Source organism: Chiloscyllium punctatum, chromosome 18 (genome assembly GCF_047496795.1).
Source record: "Chiloscyllium punctatum isolate Juve2018m chromosome 18, sChiPun1.3, whole genome shotgun sequence".
Taxonomy (NCBI): Eukaryota; Metazoa; Chordata; class Chondrichthyes; order Orectolobiformes; family Hemiscylliidae; genus Chiloscyllium; species Chiloscyllium punctatum.
Window position 1 is genome coordinate 82,944,174 of NC_092756.1, and position 23,942 is coordinate 82,968,115.

General features: G+C 44.5%; 1 protein-coding gene across 1 annotated transcript in view; it reads left to right on the forward strand.

Moving 5' to 3' along the window:
- The window catches only part of LOC140489252 (peripheral myelin protein 22-like), a 50,230-nt gene extending 38,555 nt beyond the window's left edge, over nt 1-11,675 (forward strand). Inside the window, exons 3-5 of the mRNA XM_072588599.1 lie at nt 368-464; nt 5,754-5,894; nt 9,997-11,675. Of these exons, the coding sequence (XP_072444700.1) occupies nt 368-464; nt 5,754-5,894; nt 9,997-10,154 (396 nt within the window). The 3' untranslated portion in view covers nt 10,155-11,675. The remainder of the gene's footprint in view (nt 1-367; nt 465-5,753; nt 5,895-9,996) is intronic.
- Nucleotides 11,676-23,942: the final 12,267 nt, after the last annotated feature.

Here is a 23,942-nt window from a genome sequence, read left to right on the forward strand (position 1 = left end):
CTTCTTGAGCAGGAACCTCCATTGCTTTGAGGGGTGTGGGGGGGGGTGGGGTGGGGGGGGGGGGGGTGAAGGGCACAGAGCAGGTAATGGATGCTTCCAGATTGGTTTGGTGCGAATGACTAGGCCATGATTTGGCCGATTTCATTTGTTGGGGGTTGGATCTCGAGGTGCCAGAGATCTTTCAAGTGGGGGTTTGTTTTGTGGAAGCAGAAAGCCGTTCCATTTGTCTCCCATCCAAAAAGAGAGCCTCCGATTCTGCCCGTCAGTATACAGTCACCAAATACATGACCTATCCTTCAGTAAGACTCGCTGGAGATGCTCCAGTGTGTTGAGGGTTGTGACCGTGTGCTTTTTATTTTGTTCCCAGGTTTGGTGGAGCAGCAAGGGTTATTGCATGGACATCTGGAAGCAGTGTTTCTACACAAACAACAGCTGTGTAGATGTCCACTATCAAGGCAAGGAAGGTAAGTCATCTAGAGAGGCTCTTGCATCTTGTGTTTCATTACAGCCATAGATAAGGAAGGCAAAATTACACTCATGACAGGACCCCCATAGCTTTTTGTGCTTTTAATTGTCTCTTGATTATTTACTGAGGTAGCATCTGAGAGGGAAAGTGGGGGGAAAAAATCCTTTTTAAAATGCAGCACTTCACATTTATCTAAACCAAACTCCATCTGCCACTCCTCAGCCCATGGGCCCACCTGAATCATGAGGGGCATGGATAGGATAAATAAACAAATTCTTTTCCCTGGGATGGGGGAGTCCAGAACTAAAGGGCATAGGTTTAGGGTGAGAGGGGAGAGATATAAAAGAGACCTAAGGGGCAACATTTTCACGCAGAGGGTGGTACGTGTATGGAATGAGTTGCCAGAGGAAATGGTGGAGGTTAGTACAATTGCAACATTTAAGAAGCATTTGGATGGGTATATGAATAGGAAGGGCTTGGAGGGATATGGGCCGGGTGTTGGCAGGTGGGACTAGATTGGGTTGGGATATCTGGTTGGCATGGACAGGTTGGACCGAAGGGTCTGTTTCCATGCTGTACATCTCTATGATTCTATGATCAAGATCCCATTGAACTCTGTACTCTGAGGTAACCTCCTTCGCTGTTCACTACACCTCCAATTTTGGTGTCATCTGTAAACTTGCTAACCGAAAGGACTACAGATGCTGGAAATCAGAAACCAAAACAGAAATAGTTGGGAAAATTTAGCAAGTCTGGTAGCATCTGTGGAGAGAGAAACCGAGTTGAAGTTTCGGGTCCAGTAAGAATTGAAGAAGAAGGGTCTTTAAGAGTGGTAATGGACCTGAAATGCTCGCTGTGCTTTCTCTCCATGGAAGCGGTCATACTTGCTGAGTTTCTCCAGCTATTTCTGCTTTTGTTATCCTAGATGGGAGGTTGTTGACTGAAGTGAGTTGGCTGGGGTGATCATTCTGCCTCTCAGCTCCTTGTTAGATTAGAGTAGGGGCCATATTTAGCTTTGGAAGTGAAGTTCCCTGTTGTCGAATTGCCATCTGACCCCTCTCCGATCAGGTTTCCGGTTTATAGAACACACAATTAAGTATGGGGCCTGAGGGGGACTTTTGTATTTGGCTTAGAGCGAGCGGCCAGGACCAATATCACAGTCCACTGTTTCTCTATCTAGCCCCTACCACTCTCTAACATCAGACTGGATCCATTGTCTCCACAATGATATTGAGGTTAGAATAGTTTTCATAGAATCCCTACAGTGCGGAAGCAAGTCATTCAGTCCATTGAGTTCACACTGACCCTCTGAACAGCATCCACCCAGACTCGCACCCCCTACCCTAACTCTGTAACCCTGCACTTCCAATGACTAACTCATATAGTTTACACATCCCTGGACGTTATGGGCAATTTCCTACTGGCAATTCACCTAATCTACACATCTTTGGACTGTGGGAGGAAACCAGAGCACCTGGAGGAAACCCACACAGACACTGGGAGAATGTGCAAACTCCACTCAGTCATTCGCCTGAGGCTGGAATCGAACCCGGGTCCCTGGCGCTTTGAGGCAGCAGTGCTGACCATTGAGCCACCGTGCAGCCATTAGGCACTTGTTTTTGACCAGCACAGACTTGATGAACTGAAGGGCCTCTTTTCTGTGCTGTACTTCTCTATGGCTCTGACTCAACCCCACCTGAACCTACTCTTCACAATCTCCTCTTGCACACATTCTCTTGCACTTTGATTCTTTCTTTCTTATTTAATATGTATTTCCAAGTAACCCATTCAGCGATTTGTTATTACACACTTGTGAAGCAGGTGGGACTTGAACCTAGGCATCCAGGGCTAGGGACATTACCACTGTTCCACAAAAGGGGCCCCACGTGTACTCTTTTACCCAAATCTCCCCAGTTACATATCCAGTCCATGAGCGGCAGCCAGACTCTCTCCTCTCTGAAAGTCTGTCTGACTTTGTTGTGTTTACTTGCGTAGCATCCAGAAGTTAAGCAGGAAATCCTGGAGTTCAGACTGGCCTCAATCAGACTTTCCATGGCTTTGAGGAGGGTGACACACTGGTGCCACCTGCTGACTGCATGCAGTAACAATCTCCCATTCCTATGGAGCAGACCAACAGCAGACTATTAACACTGGTACTCTGCAAACTAATTCACCAAATGGGCCATCGATATCGTGGGTTAATGGGAAAAGACACTAAGGAGCAGCTGGGTGGAAGTTACTCTCTCAAACAGCATAATCTGCACACTCTGGATTTGAATCTTGACTCTGTTGTAGGGCTGATTCTCCTCATCTGTAGAATATTTTAACACGTAATATTTGGGGATGATCTTATTGATCACACAGACCTCCATTGTGAAGTGTAGCAGACAACTCAGACCAGCATGTCGTTTTCCAGTTTCCCTTGTCGTCGTCCTTCTTGATTTTCTTTCTGATTTGGGAAAGGCCTCATCTTTTGCTCTTCTTCTCTGTATCTCTCTGTGTCTCTCTCTCATGCTCTCTCCTTTTTTTTTCTCTTTCTTTCTTTTTCTCTTTTTTCTTCCTCTCATTCTCCCTCTGCTTGCTTGCTTTCTTTCTCTCTCGCTCTCTGTCCCCCCCCCCCCCCCCCCCATTTTCCTCACTCAGAGGGTGGTGCATGTATGGAATGAGCTGCCAGAGCAAGTGATGGAGGCTGGTATAAATACAACATTTAAAAGGCATCTGGATAGGTATATGAAAAGGAAGGGTTTAGAAGGATATGGGCAAATGATTGCAAATGGGACAAGATTAATTTAGGTTAGCGTGGACCAAACGATTGGTTTCTGTGCTGTATGATTCTATGACTCCAGTTCAACGGTGCCAGGGTCATGGGGTTGGGTTCAAACAGGCTGCAGCTCAAAGGCAGCGATGTCGTTAGTTGGGGATGGGGTGGGATGCAGCGGAGGATCTCAGTTGTGCTGTGCTTTAACGAAGTGGAGCAGGCACGAGACACCTTGTTATGACCAGATCTCTGCCGAACCACATGGTCCCATGTGGGTTGCACCAAAGTATCAAGATCCGGAGTGAAGGAGGATGAATTAGCTCCCCTTCTTTTAGTCACCATCGGTTGGTCAAGACCAGATTAACACACACAGACTGCTTCCCTTGTGGATACCTTTCTCCCTCAAATAAAATCAATGTATGTTTTAAAAGGAGCCAATTGAAGCAGGCTTACATGTGTCAACAACAGAGTTGAATAATTTGTAAACATGGGAAGAAATATTAGCATAATGCACCCTATCAGGTTAGGAATAACAGTCCAACGGAAGATAAAAGTTGAGAGATGTACGCTTGATCTCCCTGGGTCACTTGTTCCATTCTCTGTACTTCATCCCGTGACCATTAAAGTGGATGTTGCTTGCAGCACAACGTTGCTGGTTGAACAGTTGATTTTTGAGATTTTTAGTGTTGTAGGTTGATTGACCCATCTTTATCCTGGCTCGGAGCAGTACTGAGGGAGAGAGCACCTTTTCCCCCTTATTTTACCTGCATCGCAGGGTGTTTTAATGTCTCTTCTCAAAGCCATGACCATCACAGCACATGGCAGGCACCAAACGCACCAACTAGAGCTGCAGCTCATTTTTTGACCTGCCTCTGTCTATACTTGAACGGGGAAAATGTATAGTGTCTCTCACACAGAATGTTGTCTTTTTTTAAAATCCATTATGTTCACATTCTGGGAGACTCCCAGGAGATTACAGTTCAGGCATTTCTCCTCCTTGAAGCTTCTTTCACACGTAATCCTGATGCGGAGGTGCTGGTGTTAGACAAGATTTCTTAAAAAAAAAAAATCACATAATGTCAGGTTATAGTCCAACAGGTTTATTTCGAAGTACTTCATTTGGAAGCAGCCCCTTCAGTCCAACTCGCCCAGGCCGATCAATTATAGGATCCCTACTGTCTGGAAGCATTCTATTTGAATCATTGAGTGCACACCAACCCTTCGAAGACCATCCCACCCCCCTACCCTATCTCCTGTAACCCTGCATTCCCCATGGCTAAGCCACCTAGCCTGTGTACTATGGGTGATGTAGCATGGTCAATCCACTGAACCTGCACATATTTGGACTGAGAGAGAAAACTGGAGCACCCAGAGAAACCCACATAGACACACAAACTCCACACAGACAGGCACCCGAGAGTGGAATCGAACCTGGGTCCCTAGTGTTGTAACGCAGCAGTGCTAGCCACTGTGCTGCTCCTAATCTAGTCCCATTTGACAGTATTTGGCCCATATCCCTCTAAATCCTTCCTAATCATATACCCATCCAAATGCCTTTTAAAAGCTGTAATTGTACCAGCCTCCACTACTTCCTCTGGCAGCTCATTCCATACATGCACCACCCTCTGCATGAAGCAGTTATGTCCCTTTTAAATCATTCCCCTCTCACTTTTAAATCTATTCCCTCTAGTTTTGGACTCCTCTATCCTCTGCGTGAAAAAGTTGCCCCTTCAGTCCCTTTTTATATCTTTTCCCTCTCACCCTAAGTCTATGTCCTCAAGTTCTGGACTCCCCTTGTCTATTTCCCTTACCCTTGCCCTTCATGATTTTATAAACCTCTATGAGGTCACCCCTCAGATTCCAACGTTCCAGGGAAAACAGCTCCAGCCCCTTCCTGTAGCTCAAATCCTTCAACCCTGGCAGCATCCTTGTCAATGTCCTGGTGTACTCTAGAGACCCTTTGGAGAGAGACTGTGGTGTTTGTCTTTCTAGCTTTGCTTCTTGTTTTTCTGTCATACTGTCTCCAGCTGTAATGTAACTTTCTTTCCTTCATTTCTCTATCCTGTAACTAAGGATTGTACCTCGGTACTCTGTATCTAAGATGACGCTGTGTTTTGGTGATGTGGTTACTGTAACTGCGGAATTTGTACCTGGGTACTTTGGTACCCAAGATGGCGCTGTCAGGGGAGACTTTTCCCTCCACTCGTTTGAGTACGTGTGACAATAAAGCAAATTCAGTTCACTTTTCCAGGACCCCAAGTGGGTCAAGAATTTGGGGATCTAGAAGGTTCCAGAAACACTGGGTGATGATGGAGGCAGCAAAGCTGAGGAAGGGTGTGGGAAGGAGGTGAGAATTTGTACCGCAAATCTCCCCCTTTTATTTTTTTGTGTGGGACAATAAGCATTAGTTGGAAGAAGTGCTCTCAGTTGTGGCTTTAAAGTGTGCAGCAGATGGTAAATAATGCGGTCCCCTAGGGGCTTCCTTTGTCATGTGGTGATCCCTAATCTTTGATCTGTTTTGCCTCTCAGAATACCTACAGACTGTCCAGGCTGGCATGGTGCTGGCTGTGATCTTTGCCTGCTGTGGGCTGTTCATCTTCATCTGCCAGCTTTTCACGCTGAAGAAAGGAAATCGATTTATCTTCACTGGTCTCTTTCAGCTGCTCTCCTGTAAGTTGGTTCAACATTTGCTCTTAAAGACCACCTGGAGACTACCATTGCGCGATGGGACTTTTTTTTAAAAAAAAAGGTTCAGAATGCAGTCCCTGTTTGATGAAATAACACAGACAGACCATCCTCAGAGAGCCCAGGCAAATGTCTTGCCGCCCTAAAGGAGAAATCACAGAAAAACACTGTCATTTAAAACCAGTGTCACAGGCTGAGGGGTGATCTTTATAGAGGTTTAAAAGATTATGAGGAGTATGCATAGGGTAAATAGACAAAATCTTTTCCCCAGGGTGGGCGGTGAATCCAGAACTAGAGGGCAGAGGTTTAATGTGAGAGGGGGAAAGATTAGATTTCCTACAGTATGGAAACAGGCCCCTTCAGCCCAACAAGCCCACACCAACTCTCTGAAGAGTAATCCACCCAGACCCATTCCCCTACATTTATCCCTGACTAATATACCTAACACTACGGGCAATTTGGCATGGCCAATTCACCTAACCTGCACATCTTTGGATTGTGGGAGGAAACTGGAGCACCCGGAGGAAACCCACGCAGATACGGGGAGAATGTGCAAACTCCATACAGACAGTCATCCAAGGCTGGAATTGAACCCGGGTCTTTGGTGCTGTGAGGCAGCAGTGCTAACCACCATTTAAAAGGGACCTAAGGGGCAACTTTTTCCACACTGGGTGGTGCATGTATGGAATGAGCTGCCAGAGAAAGTGGTGGAGGCTGGTACAATTACAACATTTAAAAGACATCTGAATGGGTACATGAATCAGAAGGGTTTAGAGGGATATGGGTCAAATTGCTGGCAAATGGGACGAGATAAATTTAGGTTATCTGGTCAGCATGGACGAGTTGGATGGAATGGTCTGTTTCCAGGCTGTACACCTCTATGACTAACAAAGGCGTTGAAAGGCTGGAGTAAAATGCCATTTAATTCCATTCTGTCTTCCTTTCACATCCCATGTAAACTCTGCTATTCGGTATTAATTAACCCTCCTTTTAAACTCAGAGCGCAAAGGTCTTCTGATTTCTGTAGAAACAGGCTAAATTGTAGAGAAATTTTGAACTTTTAGTTTTTGATTGATTATTGTCACATGTGCAGGGAAGCGTCTATACAGGCAGAATGTACCATAGAAAATGCATCAGGGTCGCAGAACAGAGTGCAGAATGCAGAGTTATAGCTGTAGAGGAGGTGCAGCGAGAGAGAGATCAGAATTAATGTTTGGGAGGTCAGCTCAAAAGTCAGAAAGCAGTGGGGAGAAGCAGTACTTGAATCTATTCATATGTGTATTCTAACTTATTTATCCTCTGCTCGACAGAATAGGGTGGAAGAGAGTATTTGCGGGATGGGAGGGGTGTTTGACTATATTGGCTGCTTTCCTGAGGTAGGGGAAGTGTCGAGGAGTCGACAGATGGAAGGCTGGTTTGGGTGATGGACTAGACTATGTTCCCAGCTCTCTGTAATTTCTTGCAGTCTTAGGAAGAGTAGTTGCCGTACCAAGATGTGATGCACCCACATAGTTATTCGCTGAAAGAATGTTATGTCACAGTTTCACGTTTTAAAAGAACTTTTTGCTATATCACTGAAAAAAGTGCTATTTTTGTAGGCCCTAAATTTTAAACTATACTTTATTTTTGCCCCTTTCTGTCTGTCTTTTAAATACGTTTGAAAGCTCCAATTTTGTTTTACTTGATCTGTTAAGCAGCCGTTCATTTCTCCTCCGAGTAAGCTGGTTTGCAGCTCCCAAGGATGTTATTTCAGTTCTTTATTTCCTTTCCCGATACAACCTTCCACCGAGTTTTCTCCCCAGATTCTCTCCCTAGCTTCAGCTATATTTCACACCTCCGAGATTAAGTTAAAATAGAATGTAAGCTGTCATCCCCACCCCACTCCCTGAGGTGCGCAAGTTTCCTGGCATGTGGAATCGTTGGCAATGTTAACACTCAATACCCCATCCCTAATTGTTCTCAAACGGAGAGTCTTTGGAGTGGTCCAGCAAGCCAATTCATAGAGTCCTAGACATGTACAGCACAGAAGCAGACCCGTCAGTCCAACCTGCCCATGCCGACCAGATATCCCAACCCAATCTAGTCCCACCTGCCAGCACCCGGCCCATATCCCTCCAAACCCTTCCTATTCATAACCCATCTAAATGCCTTTTACATGTTGCAGTTGTACTAGCCTCCACCACTTCCTCTGGCAGCTCATTGAGTTAATTATAATGCTTTTCCCTCTGCAAGAAAAGATTGCTCCTTAGTTCCCTTTTGTATCTTTCCCCTCTCACCCTGAACCTATTCCCTCTAGTTTCAGACTCCCTCCAGCCCAGGGAAAATACCTTGTCTATTTACTCTATCCATGCCCCTCATGATTTTCTGAATCTCTATAAAGTCACCCCTCAGCCTCCGATGCTCCAGGGAAAACAGCCCCAGCCTATTCGGCCTCTCCCTGGAGTCAAATCCTCCATCCCTTTTCTGAACCCTTTCATGTTTCACAACATCTTTCCTAGAGCAGGGAGACCAGAATTGAATGGTTTGGTGACTTCTGGAATACTGCAATGTCCAGTATTAGATTTCCTACAGTGTGGAAACAGGCCCTTTGGCACAACCAGTCCACACCAATCCTCTGAAGAGCAACCCACCCCCCCCTCTGACTAATGCACCTAACACTATGGGCAATTTAACATGGCCAATTCACCTGACCCACGCATCTTTGGATTGTGGGAGGAAACTGGAGCACCCGGGGGAAAACCTACACCGACACGAGGACAATGTGCAAACTCCACACAGGTAGTTAGCCGAGGCTGGAATCGAACCCGGGGCCCTGGCGCTGTGAGGCAGCAGTGCTAATCACTGTGCCACTGTGCTGCCCAACATTTGCTACAACATGACCTCCCAACTCCTATACTCCATGCACTGACCAATAATGAAAGTGTACCAAACACCTTGACTATGCTCTCCACCTGCAACTCCACTTTCAAGGAACTATGCACCTGCACTCCAAGGTCTCTGTTCAGTAACACTTCCTAGGACCTTACCATTTAAGTGTATAAACATGCTGCCCTGATTTGCCTTTCCGAAATGCAGCACCTCGCATTTATTTAAATTAATCTCCTCTGCTACTGCTTGACCCATTGGCCCATCTAATCACATTGCTTTTCCTTCATTCTCATTGGGTCAAAATCTTGGATCTCCCTCCATAATGACACTGGGTATACCAACACCATACAGGCTCCAACACGTCCAAATATCGGCTCATCGTCGTCATCTTGAGGAGAAGTAGAGAGAGCCAGTGATGCCCACTTACAAATTTTTAAATTACTTTTTTAAAAAAAAAACTTTGAGCCAACTCAACTAGTTTGGATGAGAATATAGAAGGTGCGGTTAGTGAGTTAGCCACAAAACTGGTGGTATAGTGGACAGTGAGAAAGGTTCTCTAAGATTACAAAGAGCTCTTGATCAATTGGGTCAATGCTTTGAGGAAAGGCAGATGGAGTTCAATTTGGATAAATACACGGTATTCTTTTTGGTAGAACGATCAAGGACTTAGACAAAAAATGGGGAGACCCTGCGTAGTGTTGTCAAACAGAGAGAACTAGGGGTTTAGGTACATAATTGTTTAAACTTTACATTTCTTTAGGGTGGTTGAGGTGTCTAGCAGGCTTACCTTTATTGCTCAGACCTTAAAGTGCAGGAGTTGGGACATGATATTGGATTTTCTCCCATGGTCCAAAGATGTGCAAATCAGGTGAATTGGCCATGCTAAATTGCCCATAGTGTTAGATGCATTAGTCAGAGGGAAATGGGTCTTGGTGGGCCGAAGGGCCTGTTTCCACACTGTAGGGAATCTAATCTAAAAGTCCCACTGGAGTCTCTTTCTTTTTATTTAAGACCTCCAGTTAGAGTGGAAATAGGGCTGTTTATCGACCAAGATGTCACCACTTGAAAACCAGTCTTGCAATTGGCTTGCTCCTTTCAGGAACAGTCCTGTTGTACTCTGAGGTGTGAGTCAAATCACATTATGTCAGTTAACCCGTTTCTGTTACTAACTGCCTTATACAACATTATGCTGTTCAACATGGCTTGTGTCCTGTTGCAGGTCTCTGCGTGATCACTGCAGCTAGCGTCTACACCGTCCACTTCCACTCCGATGACAAGAATGGAGGGTATGGCTCCTCGTACATCTTGGCTTGGATCTGCTTCCCTTTGACACTCCTCAGCAGCATTATCTATGTCATCCTGCGTAAACGGGAGTAAAGGCCGGTGGCGCATGCACTGGAGGCTGCTGGGATTGCTCTGGGAAGGTGGATCTTGGGAGCTCAAGCATGTTAGTTTCTGGAGCAATGTTCGACTGAAATTCCGTTTTGAAAAAGGGAAACTTATTTTTGTAAATTCTTTTCTCAAATCTGCTCTTTCGCTCATGTTCCCTCCTTGACTCCTCAACTCTTCCCTTTCAGCGTAAAAATGCCTGTTTTTTGTTTCAGTTAAATGGGTGAGGGGCTCATAGAAGGACAGATCAATCATGTTCCTTTTGGCTGGGTTTTTGTGGGGTGGGGGTGGGGGGGAGGTGGGCAGGAGTTGTTGGTGTAATCCCCAGGCCTTCTAGCCCCTCTGGCAAATACAAGGCAACTTTAAACTTTTTTTAAAACAGTGACTTCTAACCAAAGTGAAACCTTAACATGAGCGAATTTGCTTTGAACCACCATTTTAAGATTGGGTCTGGTGTCTCATCTCTGGCATCTTGAACAGAATGACTTGTAGCGCCTCTTGCTGTGGCAAAATTGCTACTACACTGGAGAGAGATCCCATGGTGTGTCCCTGGCTAGAGGAATGTATCTGATTAGAAGGGGAGAGAAGGAAACCATCTCCGATCCAACAGATGAGCCTAGTCTTCGATTATGGCGATGCAGTTAAATTTTAGGACGTATGTTTATTGGCTAGACTCATGCCTGCAGTAGAGTGGGACCAAGATTAGAGTGCTTTTGCACCCTCATGCCTTTGGAAGACCTACCCCTAATGAGAGGGTCTGCTCAAAGCCTGTCCTTGGTTGAGGGTAGGGAGTGTGGTTGGGATTAATTGTTTGCCCCTGCACCATTACAGAGTACTTTTGACTCATTGATAAGAACAGGAGTTATGGCTCTCTACCCTTGACATCTCAATAACTGGTGGAGGGAGCCACTGAGGGGGGAGAACGAACAGATGTAACCAGTAACAAAACACCTTTTTTATTCAGGAAGTCCCAAAACCTTTCTCTGACCCATCTGACAATATTCCTTTTTTTTTAAACCTGTAAGAAAAAGATATTTTCAGGGCCATTTAATTTTCAATATGCTTCCAGGCCATTTTCTAATATTTAGTTTTGACAACTTATTCTTCAAATGAAGCTCCTGCAACTGACCGTGTCAATTGTTTTTTAAAAAAGGGGTCGTTTTCCTTCCCACCTACACTCAGCTTGTCAAACGAGTCTCCTAGTCATGGGGTATTCCTCAGTGTTAAAATTTGCTAGGCTTAGGTAAATCTTCCCCCTACCTCCCCTACCTCCCTTACCCTGACCCTGTACACCACCTCCTCCTCTTCCCCCCCCCCCCCCCCCCCACCCCAACAAAATCAATGCTTAACTCCCTCCAGTTCGTCTTCAGTACAGATGGTGGGAAGTACATCGTGCTGTGGGAGGAGGGATTGTTTTATCTTTTTTTTTGTAAGACTGCCGCTACATAAACATTTTTTAGAAACAAGCAAAAATATGCTAACTAGTAATAAATGAATATTATATTGTTACTAAGTAGAACTGCGTCTCTGTTCAGGGCTGGCATTGGTGTCATTTTAATGTATGGTACAGGGCAGAAACTCCTTCACTGTAATTGTACTGTCTTGAAGATGCACGAATTGACCATCCTCCTTTAGACAACACCTTCCAAACCTATATCCGCTATTATCTAGAATGACTAGAGGATTGGATACATGGGAATTCCAACTCCTGCAAGTTCCCTCCCCACCACACCCCAATTCTGAGTTGGAAATACATCACTGTTCCTTCAGTGGTGTTGGGTCAAAATCCTGGAAATCCCTCTTTTATAGCATCGTGTCCAAGGCAGCTCGAGAGTAATTGATGACGAGCAATAAGTTTTGACCCAGCCAATGGGACCCCTGACCACGGAATAAATTTAAAAAGGAGAAGCTCCAGGTGGTCTTCACATTGAGTTCCCCCAAACGATTTAAGGAGAAAAAAATAACTTTTACACTCCAGCCTAACCTAATATCTGAGGCTTTGTAACAGAGCAGTCAACAGCAATGGATTGCTAAGCCTTTAACCAAGAAGATTCATCTGAGGTGCTTTCGAGATGATGGTTGCAATGCAAGAAAGGGCCACGAACCAAGGGGAGAGAATATGAGAAAGAGACTGATGAAAGAAATGTTACAAAATGAGCTGAGGGATGGTATTGAGGGCTGTAGAACCATTGGAGTTGAGATGCAAACAATTCGGGCTCCAGGGTGTGAGGTAAGTCTACTCTTTTTCTTAGGAGACTGAAGCAGTTATGGAGGAAATTTTGGAATGTGGACTTATTGCAGGCATAGCTAGAGAGGAAGGAATGCTGGGTGCGCAGGGCACCGTTTAAAGCGGTGTGGTTTAAATTAGGTTAATGAATCTGAAAGACAACTTGAATGCAAAGTTCAAAATATTCAACTTGAGATTTTGGGTGACTTAACAATTGGAGGAAGGTCAGGTCTGGGTTGTTGCCAGAAGGTGGCCAGATCACGTCAGTAAATATCAAAAGCTTTTATTTTATCTAACGCTGTACCAGGAGAGATTAGCAGTCGGGTTACAGCTGCATTCCCTTCTCATCTCCCTTCTAAACTTGAAAGGGTTCAGAAAAGATTGACAAGGAAGTTGCCGGAGTTGGAGGATTTGAGCTATAGGGAGAGGCTGAATAGGCTGGGGTTGTGTTCCCTGGAGTGTCAGAGGCTGACAAATGATTTTGCAAACCTCTTAAGGTCATGGGGGACATTGATAGGGTGAATACCGAGGTCTTTTCCCCAGGGTAGGAGAGTCCAAAACTAGAGGGCATAGGTTTAAAGTGAGAGGGGAAAGATTTGGAATGGACCAAAGGAGCAACTTTTTCACACAAAGGGTGGCCTGTGTATGCATGAGCTGCCAGAGGAAGTGGTGGAAGCTGCTACAATAACATTTAAAAGGCATCTAGATGGGTATGTGACTAGGAAGGGTTTAGAGGGATATGGGCCAAATGCTGGCAAATGAGATTAGATTAATTTTGGATATCTGGTTGGCATAGACAAGGTGGACTGAATGGTCTGTTTCTACGCTGTACAACTCTGACTGTCCAGCTTTGATTTCCTGGTTTCTGCTTTGATGTGATGGTTGCAGTCTTTATACGGATGGTCCAGTTCAGTTTCCAGTCAGTGGTAACCCCAGAACATTAAGTGAGGGGTTCAGTGATAGTCACACCATTTAATGTCAAGGGATGATGGTCTAGTTCTCTTTTCCTGGAGATGGTCCCTGCTCACACTTTATTGCAAGTAGCAGCCATACTAAACACCAGCCTAATCTACCCATTGTCCAGGTCTTGCTGATGCAGGTTACCTATTTTTGGGATGTGGGCATCACTGGCTAGGTCGCATCTCCAGTTACTATCAAGATGGTGGGTGAGTCACTATCTTGATCTGCTACATTCCAAAAGCACCCACAGTACTTTTGGGAAACGAATTCCAGCGTCCTGCCCAGTAACAGTGAAGAGACAGTCCTATCTTTCCAAGAGAAGATGTTTAGCATCTAGGAGTGAAGTTTGCAGAAGGTGGTGTGGTAATTCCGTCCTTGAATCCTGCTCCATCTGAAAGCATTTGGGGCATGCTTAAACTTGGAAGTTTTGAGGTCTGATGTTGCAGAAGGTACAGCAATCTAATTCACTTGTCCAGACAAGTAGAGAATATTCTATCACATTCCAGGCTTGTGCCTTATAGATGGTGGACTTGCTTTGGGGACTCAGGAGATGTTACTTGCTGCAGGATTCCAAGTGTCTGACATGCTCTTATAGCCCAGTATTTATGTAGGTAGTCTAGGGAATTGGTTTAGCTCAGCTGGCTGAATAGTTGATTTGCAAAGCAATGTGGCATTAATAGCATGAGTTCAATTCCCATCACTGGCTGAAGTTGCTATGAAAGGCTGTCCTTCTCAACCTCTTCCTTTGCCTGAGGCAAGGTGGTCCTTTTGGTTTAACCATTACCAGTATTGAGAGCTGCCCTATGGTCAGGTAAGACCACAGGGAGACAACATAGCTAGTCCAGATCCATTCAGTTTCTTGTTCATGGTAACTCCCAACGTGATGTTAGTGGGGGAATTCTACAAAGGCAGAATGTCAATGGGTGATTTAAAGTTTCTCTTGGATATGGTATTGCTGAGTAGTTTTTGTGGCATGCATGTCACTTATCTCCATTTTTGCATGTGCTGACAGTTCCAATAGCATCAAGTGGGCTGTTATTCTGAGCTGGGTCTCTGAATTCTATGGTCAAACCCAACTTGGGTTAGAGACAAGGTCCTGAACCAGTGGTCACTCTTACCTGAACACAAGCGCAGCAATGGACACCAACCCTATATATATACAGATCACGTTGGATGGTCCAGACTGGAGTTTCGAATCCTTTGACATCTCACCCAATGATGAAAATGTAGCTATTGGATCTCTCCTGTCACCTATGAAAATGTCAGCATAGCATACCTGGCCTCTGCATAAAACAGGGACAATCATGGCCTGTTCTGGTCTTTGTTCCAAAAAAAAGGCCTAAATGGAATTAAGCTTAATTCGGAGAGCTTTGGTCATTTTACATTTTCTCTGTCTCATTCAACACTTGGCCATGTTCAAAATCTCTAACCTGCATGCACTGCAAGACTGTCCTTCCTATTGTCATGTCCTTATCACTCATTTGTACCAAATCTTCATCATATGTCTAAGAATGTGGACATTGTTAAATTATCACTAGAAACATGACATTGCAGGCTCCATCCTATTTTGGTATTTTTATTCTTCAATCCTCCGCTTGTGCTCTTGAGAAATGTTTGGTAACAAACAATAGTAACCAACTGGACTCAAGGAACCATGACACGTAACTAACCAGGCTATTGAGTGATTGCAGACAGCATTGCCACGCATTCACATGAGGCTAGCATTACTTCAAGCTAATGTGCATGACTGAAAGTCAGCTTACTCCCATTAAAGAGGAGTTGCTGCATTGTGGTGGGAGAATTTGCTGCAAAGACATTCTGAGCAGGGTTAACATTGACTAGAGACCGTGTCTTCAATTTCAAAGCGATAGCAATGGAAACCTTTTGCAATAGGAGATCTGTCCAGGGAGAGCTGGAGAGTGGAGGCTATTAAATTCCAGGGATGTAAGAGTCCGAGGTTATACAGAGGAACCTTGGTTATCCGAAGGACACAGGCGGGGAGTGTTTCATTTGGTTAATCAAATTCCGGAAAATTGAATGCCTGATAACATGGTGTAGCTGAGCATCGGGACCTTGCGATCTTGTCGCATAATCCAATATTCGGACAATCAAATGCCGGATAATCAAGGTTCCTCTGTATTTGGAGGGAGATGTTAAGATATAGGGATATGGGTTGGTTGGTGTTGGGGTAAGGTTTCTGATCAGATTGGGGTATGGTCAGTTTGGGGTTAGTATTAAGTGGGAGGGTGTCAGTTTGAGATGGGGTTGGGTAGAGGGGATGTTGTTGAGCCAAGGGGTTTGGGCTGGGCTGCTGTCAGGTTGGAGGGATGTCTGGTTATTATCAACAGACAAGGGCGGGATGGGCTGAGGGATTTTGGGTTGGCAGGTTGAGTTGAGGGCACCTGCCAGATCAGTGTGGGGTCTATCAAGTTCAGGGGTGTCAGGCACAGCAGCTGTGAAATGGGGGTGTGGATGGGGTCATTTTAAACAGTTACTTCGGTGTTAGAGTTTTCTTTTGAAATTAACATTTCCTGGGTTGCTGTCCAAGAACCCACCAAATTCTCCTATTTTAAAGGATTTATGCCAAGCACTCCAGGCGCAGAGGAATTGCTCATTGGAAATTTCAATTTCCTGGTCCATTCCCATAGAGTCAGCTACTTTGGGATTTCTGCATTGCCCTGCTGGAAAAACTCCAGTCTACAACACTGCAGCGAGTAATTCGCCATCTATTCAGCACGAGTCAGGGGTGTGATGGAATACTCCCGACTTGTCTGGATGGGTGCAGCTCCACCAACACTCAAGAAGCTCAACATTATCCAAGGCAAAGCACCCACTTGATTGGCACCACATCCTCAAGAATCCACGCCCACCACCACCAATGCTCAGTAACAGCAGAGTGTGCTATCCACAAGATGCAGAAGAAATTCTCCAAAGATCCTCAGACAGCACTTTCCAAACCCATGATCACTTCCATCTAGAAGGACAAGGTCTGCAGATACATGGGGACATCACCCCCTGCAAGTATTTCTTGAAGCCACTCTCTTCCTGACTTGGAAATCTATTGTTGTTCCTTCGACCGAAAACATCGATTCTCCTGCTCCTTGGATGCTGCCAGACCTGCTGTGCTTTTCCAGTGTCACACTTTTTGGCTCTGACTCTCCAGCATTTGCAGTCCTCACTTTCTCCTAACGGTACTGTGGGGTCAACCCATAACAGGTGGACTGCAGTGGTTCAAGAAGGCAGCTCACCCCCACCTTCTCAAGGAGCAACTGGGGACTGGCAATAAATGCTGAGCCCAGCCAACAATGCCCACATCTCATGAGTGAATTAAAAAAGGCTTTAAGTGTCATTGACTGGGTGGGGTCCTTTGGCCTGGGGGAGGTCAAGACAGGCTGGAGAATTGATGTTGAAAATGCAACATTGGTGTTCAGTCAGTGTTAGACTTTGAATAAAGGTGATATGCTATGGTTGCTGGAGATCTGAAACAAACACAGAGAGTGGTGGAGAAACTCAGCTGGAGAGAGAAACAGAGTTAATATTGAATCCTCTTCAGAACATTGAGTCTTGGGCTGTGTCTGATATCTCAATCTGCAAACTTTACGTTCTCATGGATCTTGATCTTGTCTCTTCGAACTGGAAATGTGCAGAGTGCATCACGGTCACCATTTTGGACCTAAAATGACACCTATGACACTGAAAAAATGAACATTATACAATCAGATTTTGTGACACATGTCCATGTGCTTTGGCCCAATTAGTATACGTTTTGTCCTCCACACCCCCACCCTCACCAACAAACCCTAGAGAGACTTTTCTGCTCATTGCAAACTGTGAAAAATGCCCCTTTCCATTGGCAAATTTGGTGGGGGATGACTCGTTTAAGCTTTATAGTTATCTATGAGCCGGTAGGGTGAGAGTTAGATACAGTAATACACCTCTGCTCTGATGCTGGGCTGTCCTCCTCTTCCATCCAGTGTTTGAGTTGATTTCTTTCCCATCCTGTGATGAAGGCAAGCCAGCCATAAGCTTGGACTGAACGCACGCACACACACAATGATTGTGTTTGTGCAATTAATTTCGGAGACAACTGGACCTGAGGGTTTGACAAGATTCCAGGGAACTGTATTGACCGACAGCTGAGAATGAATTCTCCCTATTTGGAGTCTAGCAGGTTCCATCAAAGTAGATTGAGCCTCTAAGGAAATGTGAGCCTCTGAATACAGCAACTTCACAAAGGGAAGTGTGTGTGGAAAAGCTTAATGAAACAGCAGCACTGAGGAAGTGCTGCACTGTTGGAGGTCCCTCTTTGCAGTTGAGACTTTAAACCCTCTTTAACCCTCTAAGCTGAGTGTACAAGATCCAATGACAGTATTTGAAGAAAAGAGAGAGTTCTTAGGGGAGTCTTGGCCAATACCTATCCCTCAACTGATGACAATGTAAACTGGTCATTTACTTTTATTGCTGATTTTTGCCATACAATGGTGAGTGCAAATTGGATGTTATACCTTTCTTCAAAGTATAAATGATTATTGTAGAAATATGCAGATGAATCATGAGATATGCATGGAATTATGACGTCAGCGGACAGAGACTATTTAGTTCATCATGCCTGCTCCAGCTGTAATGTCTGATGCCAATCTCTTGTCTTTTTCTTAAAAAAATGCCATTCCATGACTGAGAACTGAATTCAGGGGCCACAGCAGTCCGAGCCCTGAGTCCTAACCACTAGATGATACTTTGGGTCTTTGGAGGAAGTGACAGTGTAGGTTTCCTAGATGCCAGCAGGCGTCCATGACTTTGTGGGCTGGCTACAGTAAGGTTGGGTGTGGGGCAGCTTCAGTGCCAAATGAATGAATCCAAAGATTAAATGAATAGATGAATGAATCTGAAGATTGATCGAATGAATGAATGCAAAGTTTGAATGAATGAATACAAAGTTTGAATGAGTGAATGAATGAATGAACGAATGAGTGAACTGTTGGATCCTCAATGTAACTTGTACAAATAAAAGTAGTTTAATGACTCATGATTGGCTTGACTTTTACTGGGCTCTTTCTACCCATATCCGAATAACTTTCAAAAGGGAATGGTAGACTATGGGTTTGGCCCAGTTTCTAACTGCAGGCCTTCACACCTCATTTCTGCACTGACAGTTCTAAGAGAGTTTGCAGTCTCAGTGGAAGCATGACCTTCTGAATGAGATATAAAGTTAAAAGCTGTCCCTCTGCTCTTGGTCTTTAGAGGAAATGCAGCAAGGATTTCCCAGAATGATGCCTGGACCAGTTAAATTATATGGCGAGATGACAGAAACAAAGGTTGTCTTTCCTGGAATTTTAGAATATTAAAGGATGATAAGATAGGAGTTTTCACATTGCATGAGGAAACAGAGGGCATTGGATTATTATTTGGATCGAAATAGCATGCAGGGAAATGGAGATAAAGGCAGGAGATTGGCATTAGGGGATAGAACCAGTGCAGGGACAATGGGCTAAATGGTCTCCTTCTGTACCATAACAATTCTGTGATTGTATAAGCAGATAGATGAGATAGGCAAAAACTATTTATCCAAGTTGAAGATTAGAGGGTATTGATTAAAAATTAGAACCAGAGTTTTGGAAGTGAAATTTGGAACTTCTGTACACAATGAAACACTCTTTCACAAAGAGGAACAGGAGTAGGCCATTTCCCTTTCATATTATTTTGCCGCAGTATCCACCCATTCCTTGATTCTTAGTACTGCTGTGAAAACTCTCAGTCTTGACTTTGAATGTACTCAAATGATTGAGCCTTCTGGAGAAAGAAATGTAAAGATTCTCCACCCTCTGCTTGAAGGCATTTATCCTGATCTCAGTCCTAAGTGGGTCGTCCCTTATTATGAGATAATGTCTCCTGGTACTAGATACCCACCCAGTCAGGGCAGCACCATCCTCGTCTAGCCATTTTGGAATTTTCCATCAGATCATCACCTATTCTTCACAATAGCAGCATTCAAGAAACACCTGGAAGAATACATAAATTGGAAGGGAGCAAAGGGATACAGTTCCTGTAAGTAAAGGCAGTTTTAGCATGGAAGGGCAAAATGTGTCAGCACAGGCTTAGAGAGCTAAAGTGCCTGTTCCTGTGCTGTAGTGCTCTTTGTTCTTTATTCTAAACTTGAGAGAACACAGTCCATGTTTGCTCACTCTCTCCCCATTGAACAATCCCATCATCCCAAGATTTAGTCTAGTGAACCTCTGCTGTACTCTCTCTGTCGCAAGTTTGTCCTTCCTTATGTGCGGTCTCACAAAGCCTCTATACGATCGCTCATAGGGGCTGGATTAATTGTTCATTTAAATTTGAAGCTGATAGATTTTTGTCATCGGAAGATCTTATTTCAATAAATGACATAGACTCCAATAAGTCTGGGGTTGAAGGGTTTTAGGGCCAATTTGATAATAGCTAACAGATACTGCCTCAAGCAGAAGGCTTTCAAGTTTAAAAAAAACACTTGTACAATGAAAGGGAGTGGCCAGTTCTTCACTTCAGCTTTTCTCTGGGGACACCGCTCACCGTGTACATTGGAACCTCGATTATCAATTATTCAAATATCAGGTAATCCGAAGGGCAACTCAGGGTCCCAATAGAAACATTGCGTCAAAGAGTTGTTTCAACCCTGGTCGCATCTTTTATTTACATGTACAGTGACTAAAAACGAACTCGGCTCACTGAAATGCTGCCAAGAACAATCCTGGACAGTCCAGGCACCATCTCGAAATCATTGACCTCTTGCCCTCTCTGTCTCTTTCCCTGAAGTTCTACACTTTCCCTGAAGTTCTACACAGGAATGTACACTAAACTCCCCCTTCCCCATATAATCTCTCTAACATTGTCCTGAACACGACAGAGGTGGAACCTGTCAAAACGTTTGTGTGTGTGTGTGTGTGTGTGTGTGTGTGTGTGTGTGTGTGTGTGTGTGTGTGTGCGCGCGCGCGCGCACGCTATTTGGAATTTACTCCACAAAGGCAGCAGCAGTCTTACTGTTGGTGTCCAGTCCAGCTGCCACGGAGGGTTGGAAGGCGGGGTGTGAGTTGGCCGGGGGTTGGGGCATAGATTGGTCAGATGGTGGGTGGAGATGGATAGAGGGCGGAGTTGGGGGCAGGAGCAGATGGGGTTGGGGCGTGCGATTAGGGGGCAGGAGCGAATGGGGGCTGGGGTCTTGTGTGCAGTGTGCTTTTACCTAGTTTCCTAAATGGGGAGCAAACTTCACAGAAAACATTTGACCTCGGACCTTCAGGTGTCCATCCTCCAAGGTGGACTTTGGGACAAGCAACAAAGCAAAGTGGCCGAGCAGAGGCTAATAGTCAAGTTCGGTATCCATGGGGATGGCCTCAACCAGGACCTTGAGTTCATATCACACTACAGTTGATCCCACTACACTGCACGCAGGCAGACACGGGCACACACATACTCCTACAGATGTACACACACGCTCCTACAGACCCATACACTCACGCAGGCCCTCTCTCATATGCACACACATACGCACCCACACGTGCACCCTCTCACCAACTTATACCCATTTATACTCATAATCAGACATATACGCACACATACATCCACTCTCACCCAGACACTCATACTCCCTCGTACACACACACACCCACATGCACACATACACGTATAAGTTTGTGAAATGAACTTGTACTTGCAAAATTACATTGTATTTTGCTCAAAAACTGCAGAAATCCATGTAAGATTCTGTAAAATCCTTTTTTAGAAATAGAATCCGTCTGAACAATGTGGCACAGACAGCCTCACAAAGGGTACCTCACACCTTTAATGCATTACCTGGGCCAACATGGCACCCATTGTTAAAGTTCATTTGAGAATGTAACTTTAAGAAAGTTCTGGAATTTATATATGAAAGAACTGAAACCAACATGCCTATTCTAAAAGATGAGAGACTTAACAAGCAATCCAGGTCTTTTTCAATATATAATTTCAGTTAAATCACACTGTAAAGTTTTGTTATAAATTCTGTGTCTTACGATCTTATATTCCACAACCACCTGATGAAGGAGCAGTGCTCCGAAAGCTAGTGCTTCCAAATAAACCTGTTACACTACAAGCTGGTTTTGTGTGGTTTTTAACTTTCTCTGGTTTGGCTTGGTTTTTAGCAGTGTGTGAAAAGAAAGCTGCTCGACCCAAAGAAGTAGGTCCAGACTGGTATTTTCTCTCTGATTTCTATCCTGTAAGAACTTGTGTTTGACTTTACCTTTTATGCCAAGGTGTATTTATGGGGATTGTTGCAAGTATTTGGAACAGCATCATTAAATTGGGATGATCTGTCAAGATCGGAGAGGTTAAGATAATCGGTATTCTGTTTTCTGTTGTGTGTGTTTCATTCGATAATTTGTAAATAATTTCTGTTTTGTTTAACACGGAGTGGTTTCACCAGCTGCATCTCTCCTGGAATATCCACATCACACCTGCTTAAAACAACTATCAGAGTTAGGGTCTGGGTTTTGAGGGGTCTAGCCTAGTCTATAATAAGGGGTATATGAAGTTAGTTCATGGTTGAGCCAAGGTATCATTGAGGGGCTGGAAAGGCCAGTTCTTGCTGCAGCATTCCTGTTTCATTGAAATTTAAAAACCTCATGCATCTTCTTCATGAAGAAAGATTTTCCCAAGATCCTGGTCATATTTGCCCTTGGTCAATGTTAAATGATGGTCTGGAATTTCCTCCCTAAATAATTCCATTCCTCTAGCTCTTTCCTTTTGCTTTCTGATAATTGTTAGAACTCACCTGTTCAACCTAGTTGGGAAAAAGCCCTCTTGGCTTCCTCAGCATCAATTTCTGATTCCTAATGCTCCTGTAAAGTGTCGGGTGATATTGTATTGTAGGCAGTTTTCAGACAAAGGTTGCTCTAAATCTGCAGGTGCTTTTGATATTCAATATCTTCACTCTCTTTACAAAACTAATGGAAAAAAGTATTAGAAATAAATATTGCATTTGTTATATATCGAAACAGCTGGTGTTTTCAGTATTCCAAAGACATCACATCTGTAGGCAAAGGGCTCAATGTAATGTTATGTGAAAGGGACATTCACCGTGCTTCACGCAACTGTTCAAGGGAGTTTCTTTTCTCCATATGCTCCTTTTAAAGAAAATTAATCCAAAACAAAATACATCAGAAAATGCCCTTACCTCAAAATATGAAAGAAAGCTTCTGCAAAGATACAATGTGGAAGGTATCTGTGACTGGCCAAGACAGGATGGACTCTAGAAAAGATATAGTCACTATATCCCACTTCACGGTGAATCAAAAATGAGTTATCTCAGCCCAGACAAACATCACCCGTTGTCCTTTCATATAAAAGTCATACATTATCCCCTTCTCCTCAGGCAAGTCTTGAACCCTGTATCTTCGCCTTGTCCATGCTATCTCCTGTACCAATGTTCCATCCCTCTCTCTGTTTTCTCTCTTTCATTTCCTATAGTTTCCCTTGCTCTCGCTCCCTACAATTCTCCATATCCATCATTCACAGGTTTTTGCTTATGCCTCCCTCCTCTCCTGTTAGCTTTTCCACCTCTCTTGTCCATTCCCTACTCATTCCCTTCCCTCCCTCTGCACCTTCATTCCTCCTTTTCCTCTCCATGACTCCCCTCAAACATCCTCCTCCTCCCTCTCCCCCACAGGCCCATTCCCCCCTCATCGCCTTTTCCTCTGTCCACTCTCTGAGCTGAATTCTTTGCTTCTCTCCCTCCCTCCCCCCTCCAGCCTCCCTGTGGCCTGTCTTCACCTCCTCTCCTGTTTCTCCTCTCTCATGTCCTCAATTCCACAGGTAGTTTCTGTTCAAATGTGGACTTGGGAGGTGATAAAATAAGGAAGAGAATCAACACTTTTAAAATGGCAACTGAATTACATCTGTGGTCCCAGATTTAATTCGGCCCATCGTAACACTATCTCATTTAAAGGTGAGAAGTGGGCTTAGCTCTCCATTGTATTCTCAAGAGAAAATGGCACAGAGAACTGCAGGGGCTTGAAGCCTCCTGGAACTCACTATTGGGGGGGAAAACTGAAGTAAAACTGGAGGTCCCACACTGGAGTGTCTCACTCGTGGAAGGTGGACAGATACCTCACTTCCAATTCACTGCTCTTTGAGAAATTCCCCACTGTCGCCATCCAAGTCCAACACCTAAAAAGAGATCAGAATGTTAGAGCAGCCATCCAGTTAGAAAGGCAGGTTACTGTGAGCAATAACAAAATTCAAGCATGCCCCCATTACTGAGGGCACAGTTTCTTGTCAATGATTGTGATCAGGAAGTGAGTGTGTATTGCAGGACCGCACTTAGGTTGTTGGAGAGTGATAAATCCATTCGTCTGGAATTGTGGGATTATCTGATAGTTTGTGCCCTTACATCGACTACTGCCAATGAGCAGCGAATCCCGGCAACCTGAGTCTGAATGAGGATTTCTGTCGTCTCCCCAACTGCTCCATCCTCAACCAATCAATGAAAGCCACAGGGTGCTTATTAACATGCAATCTGATTTGCATGATCAATTCATAGAAGGTTTGGAGATAAACACAGCTTTATTTAATACCAG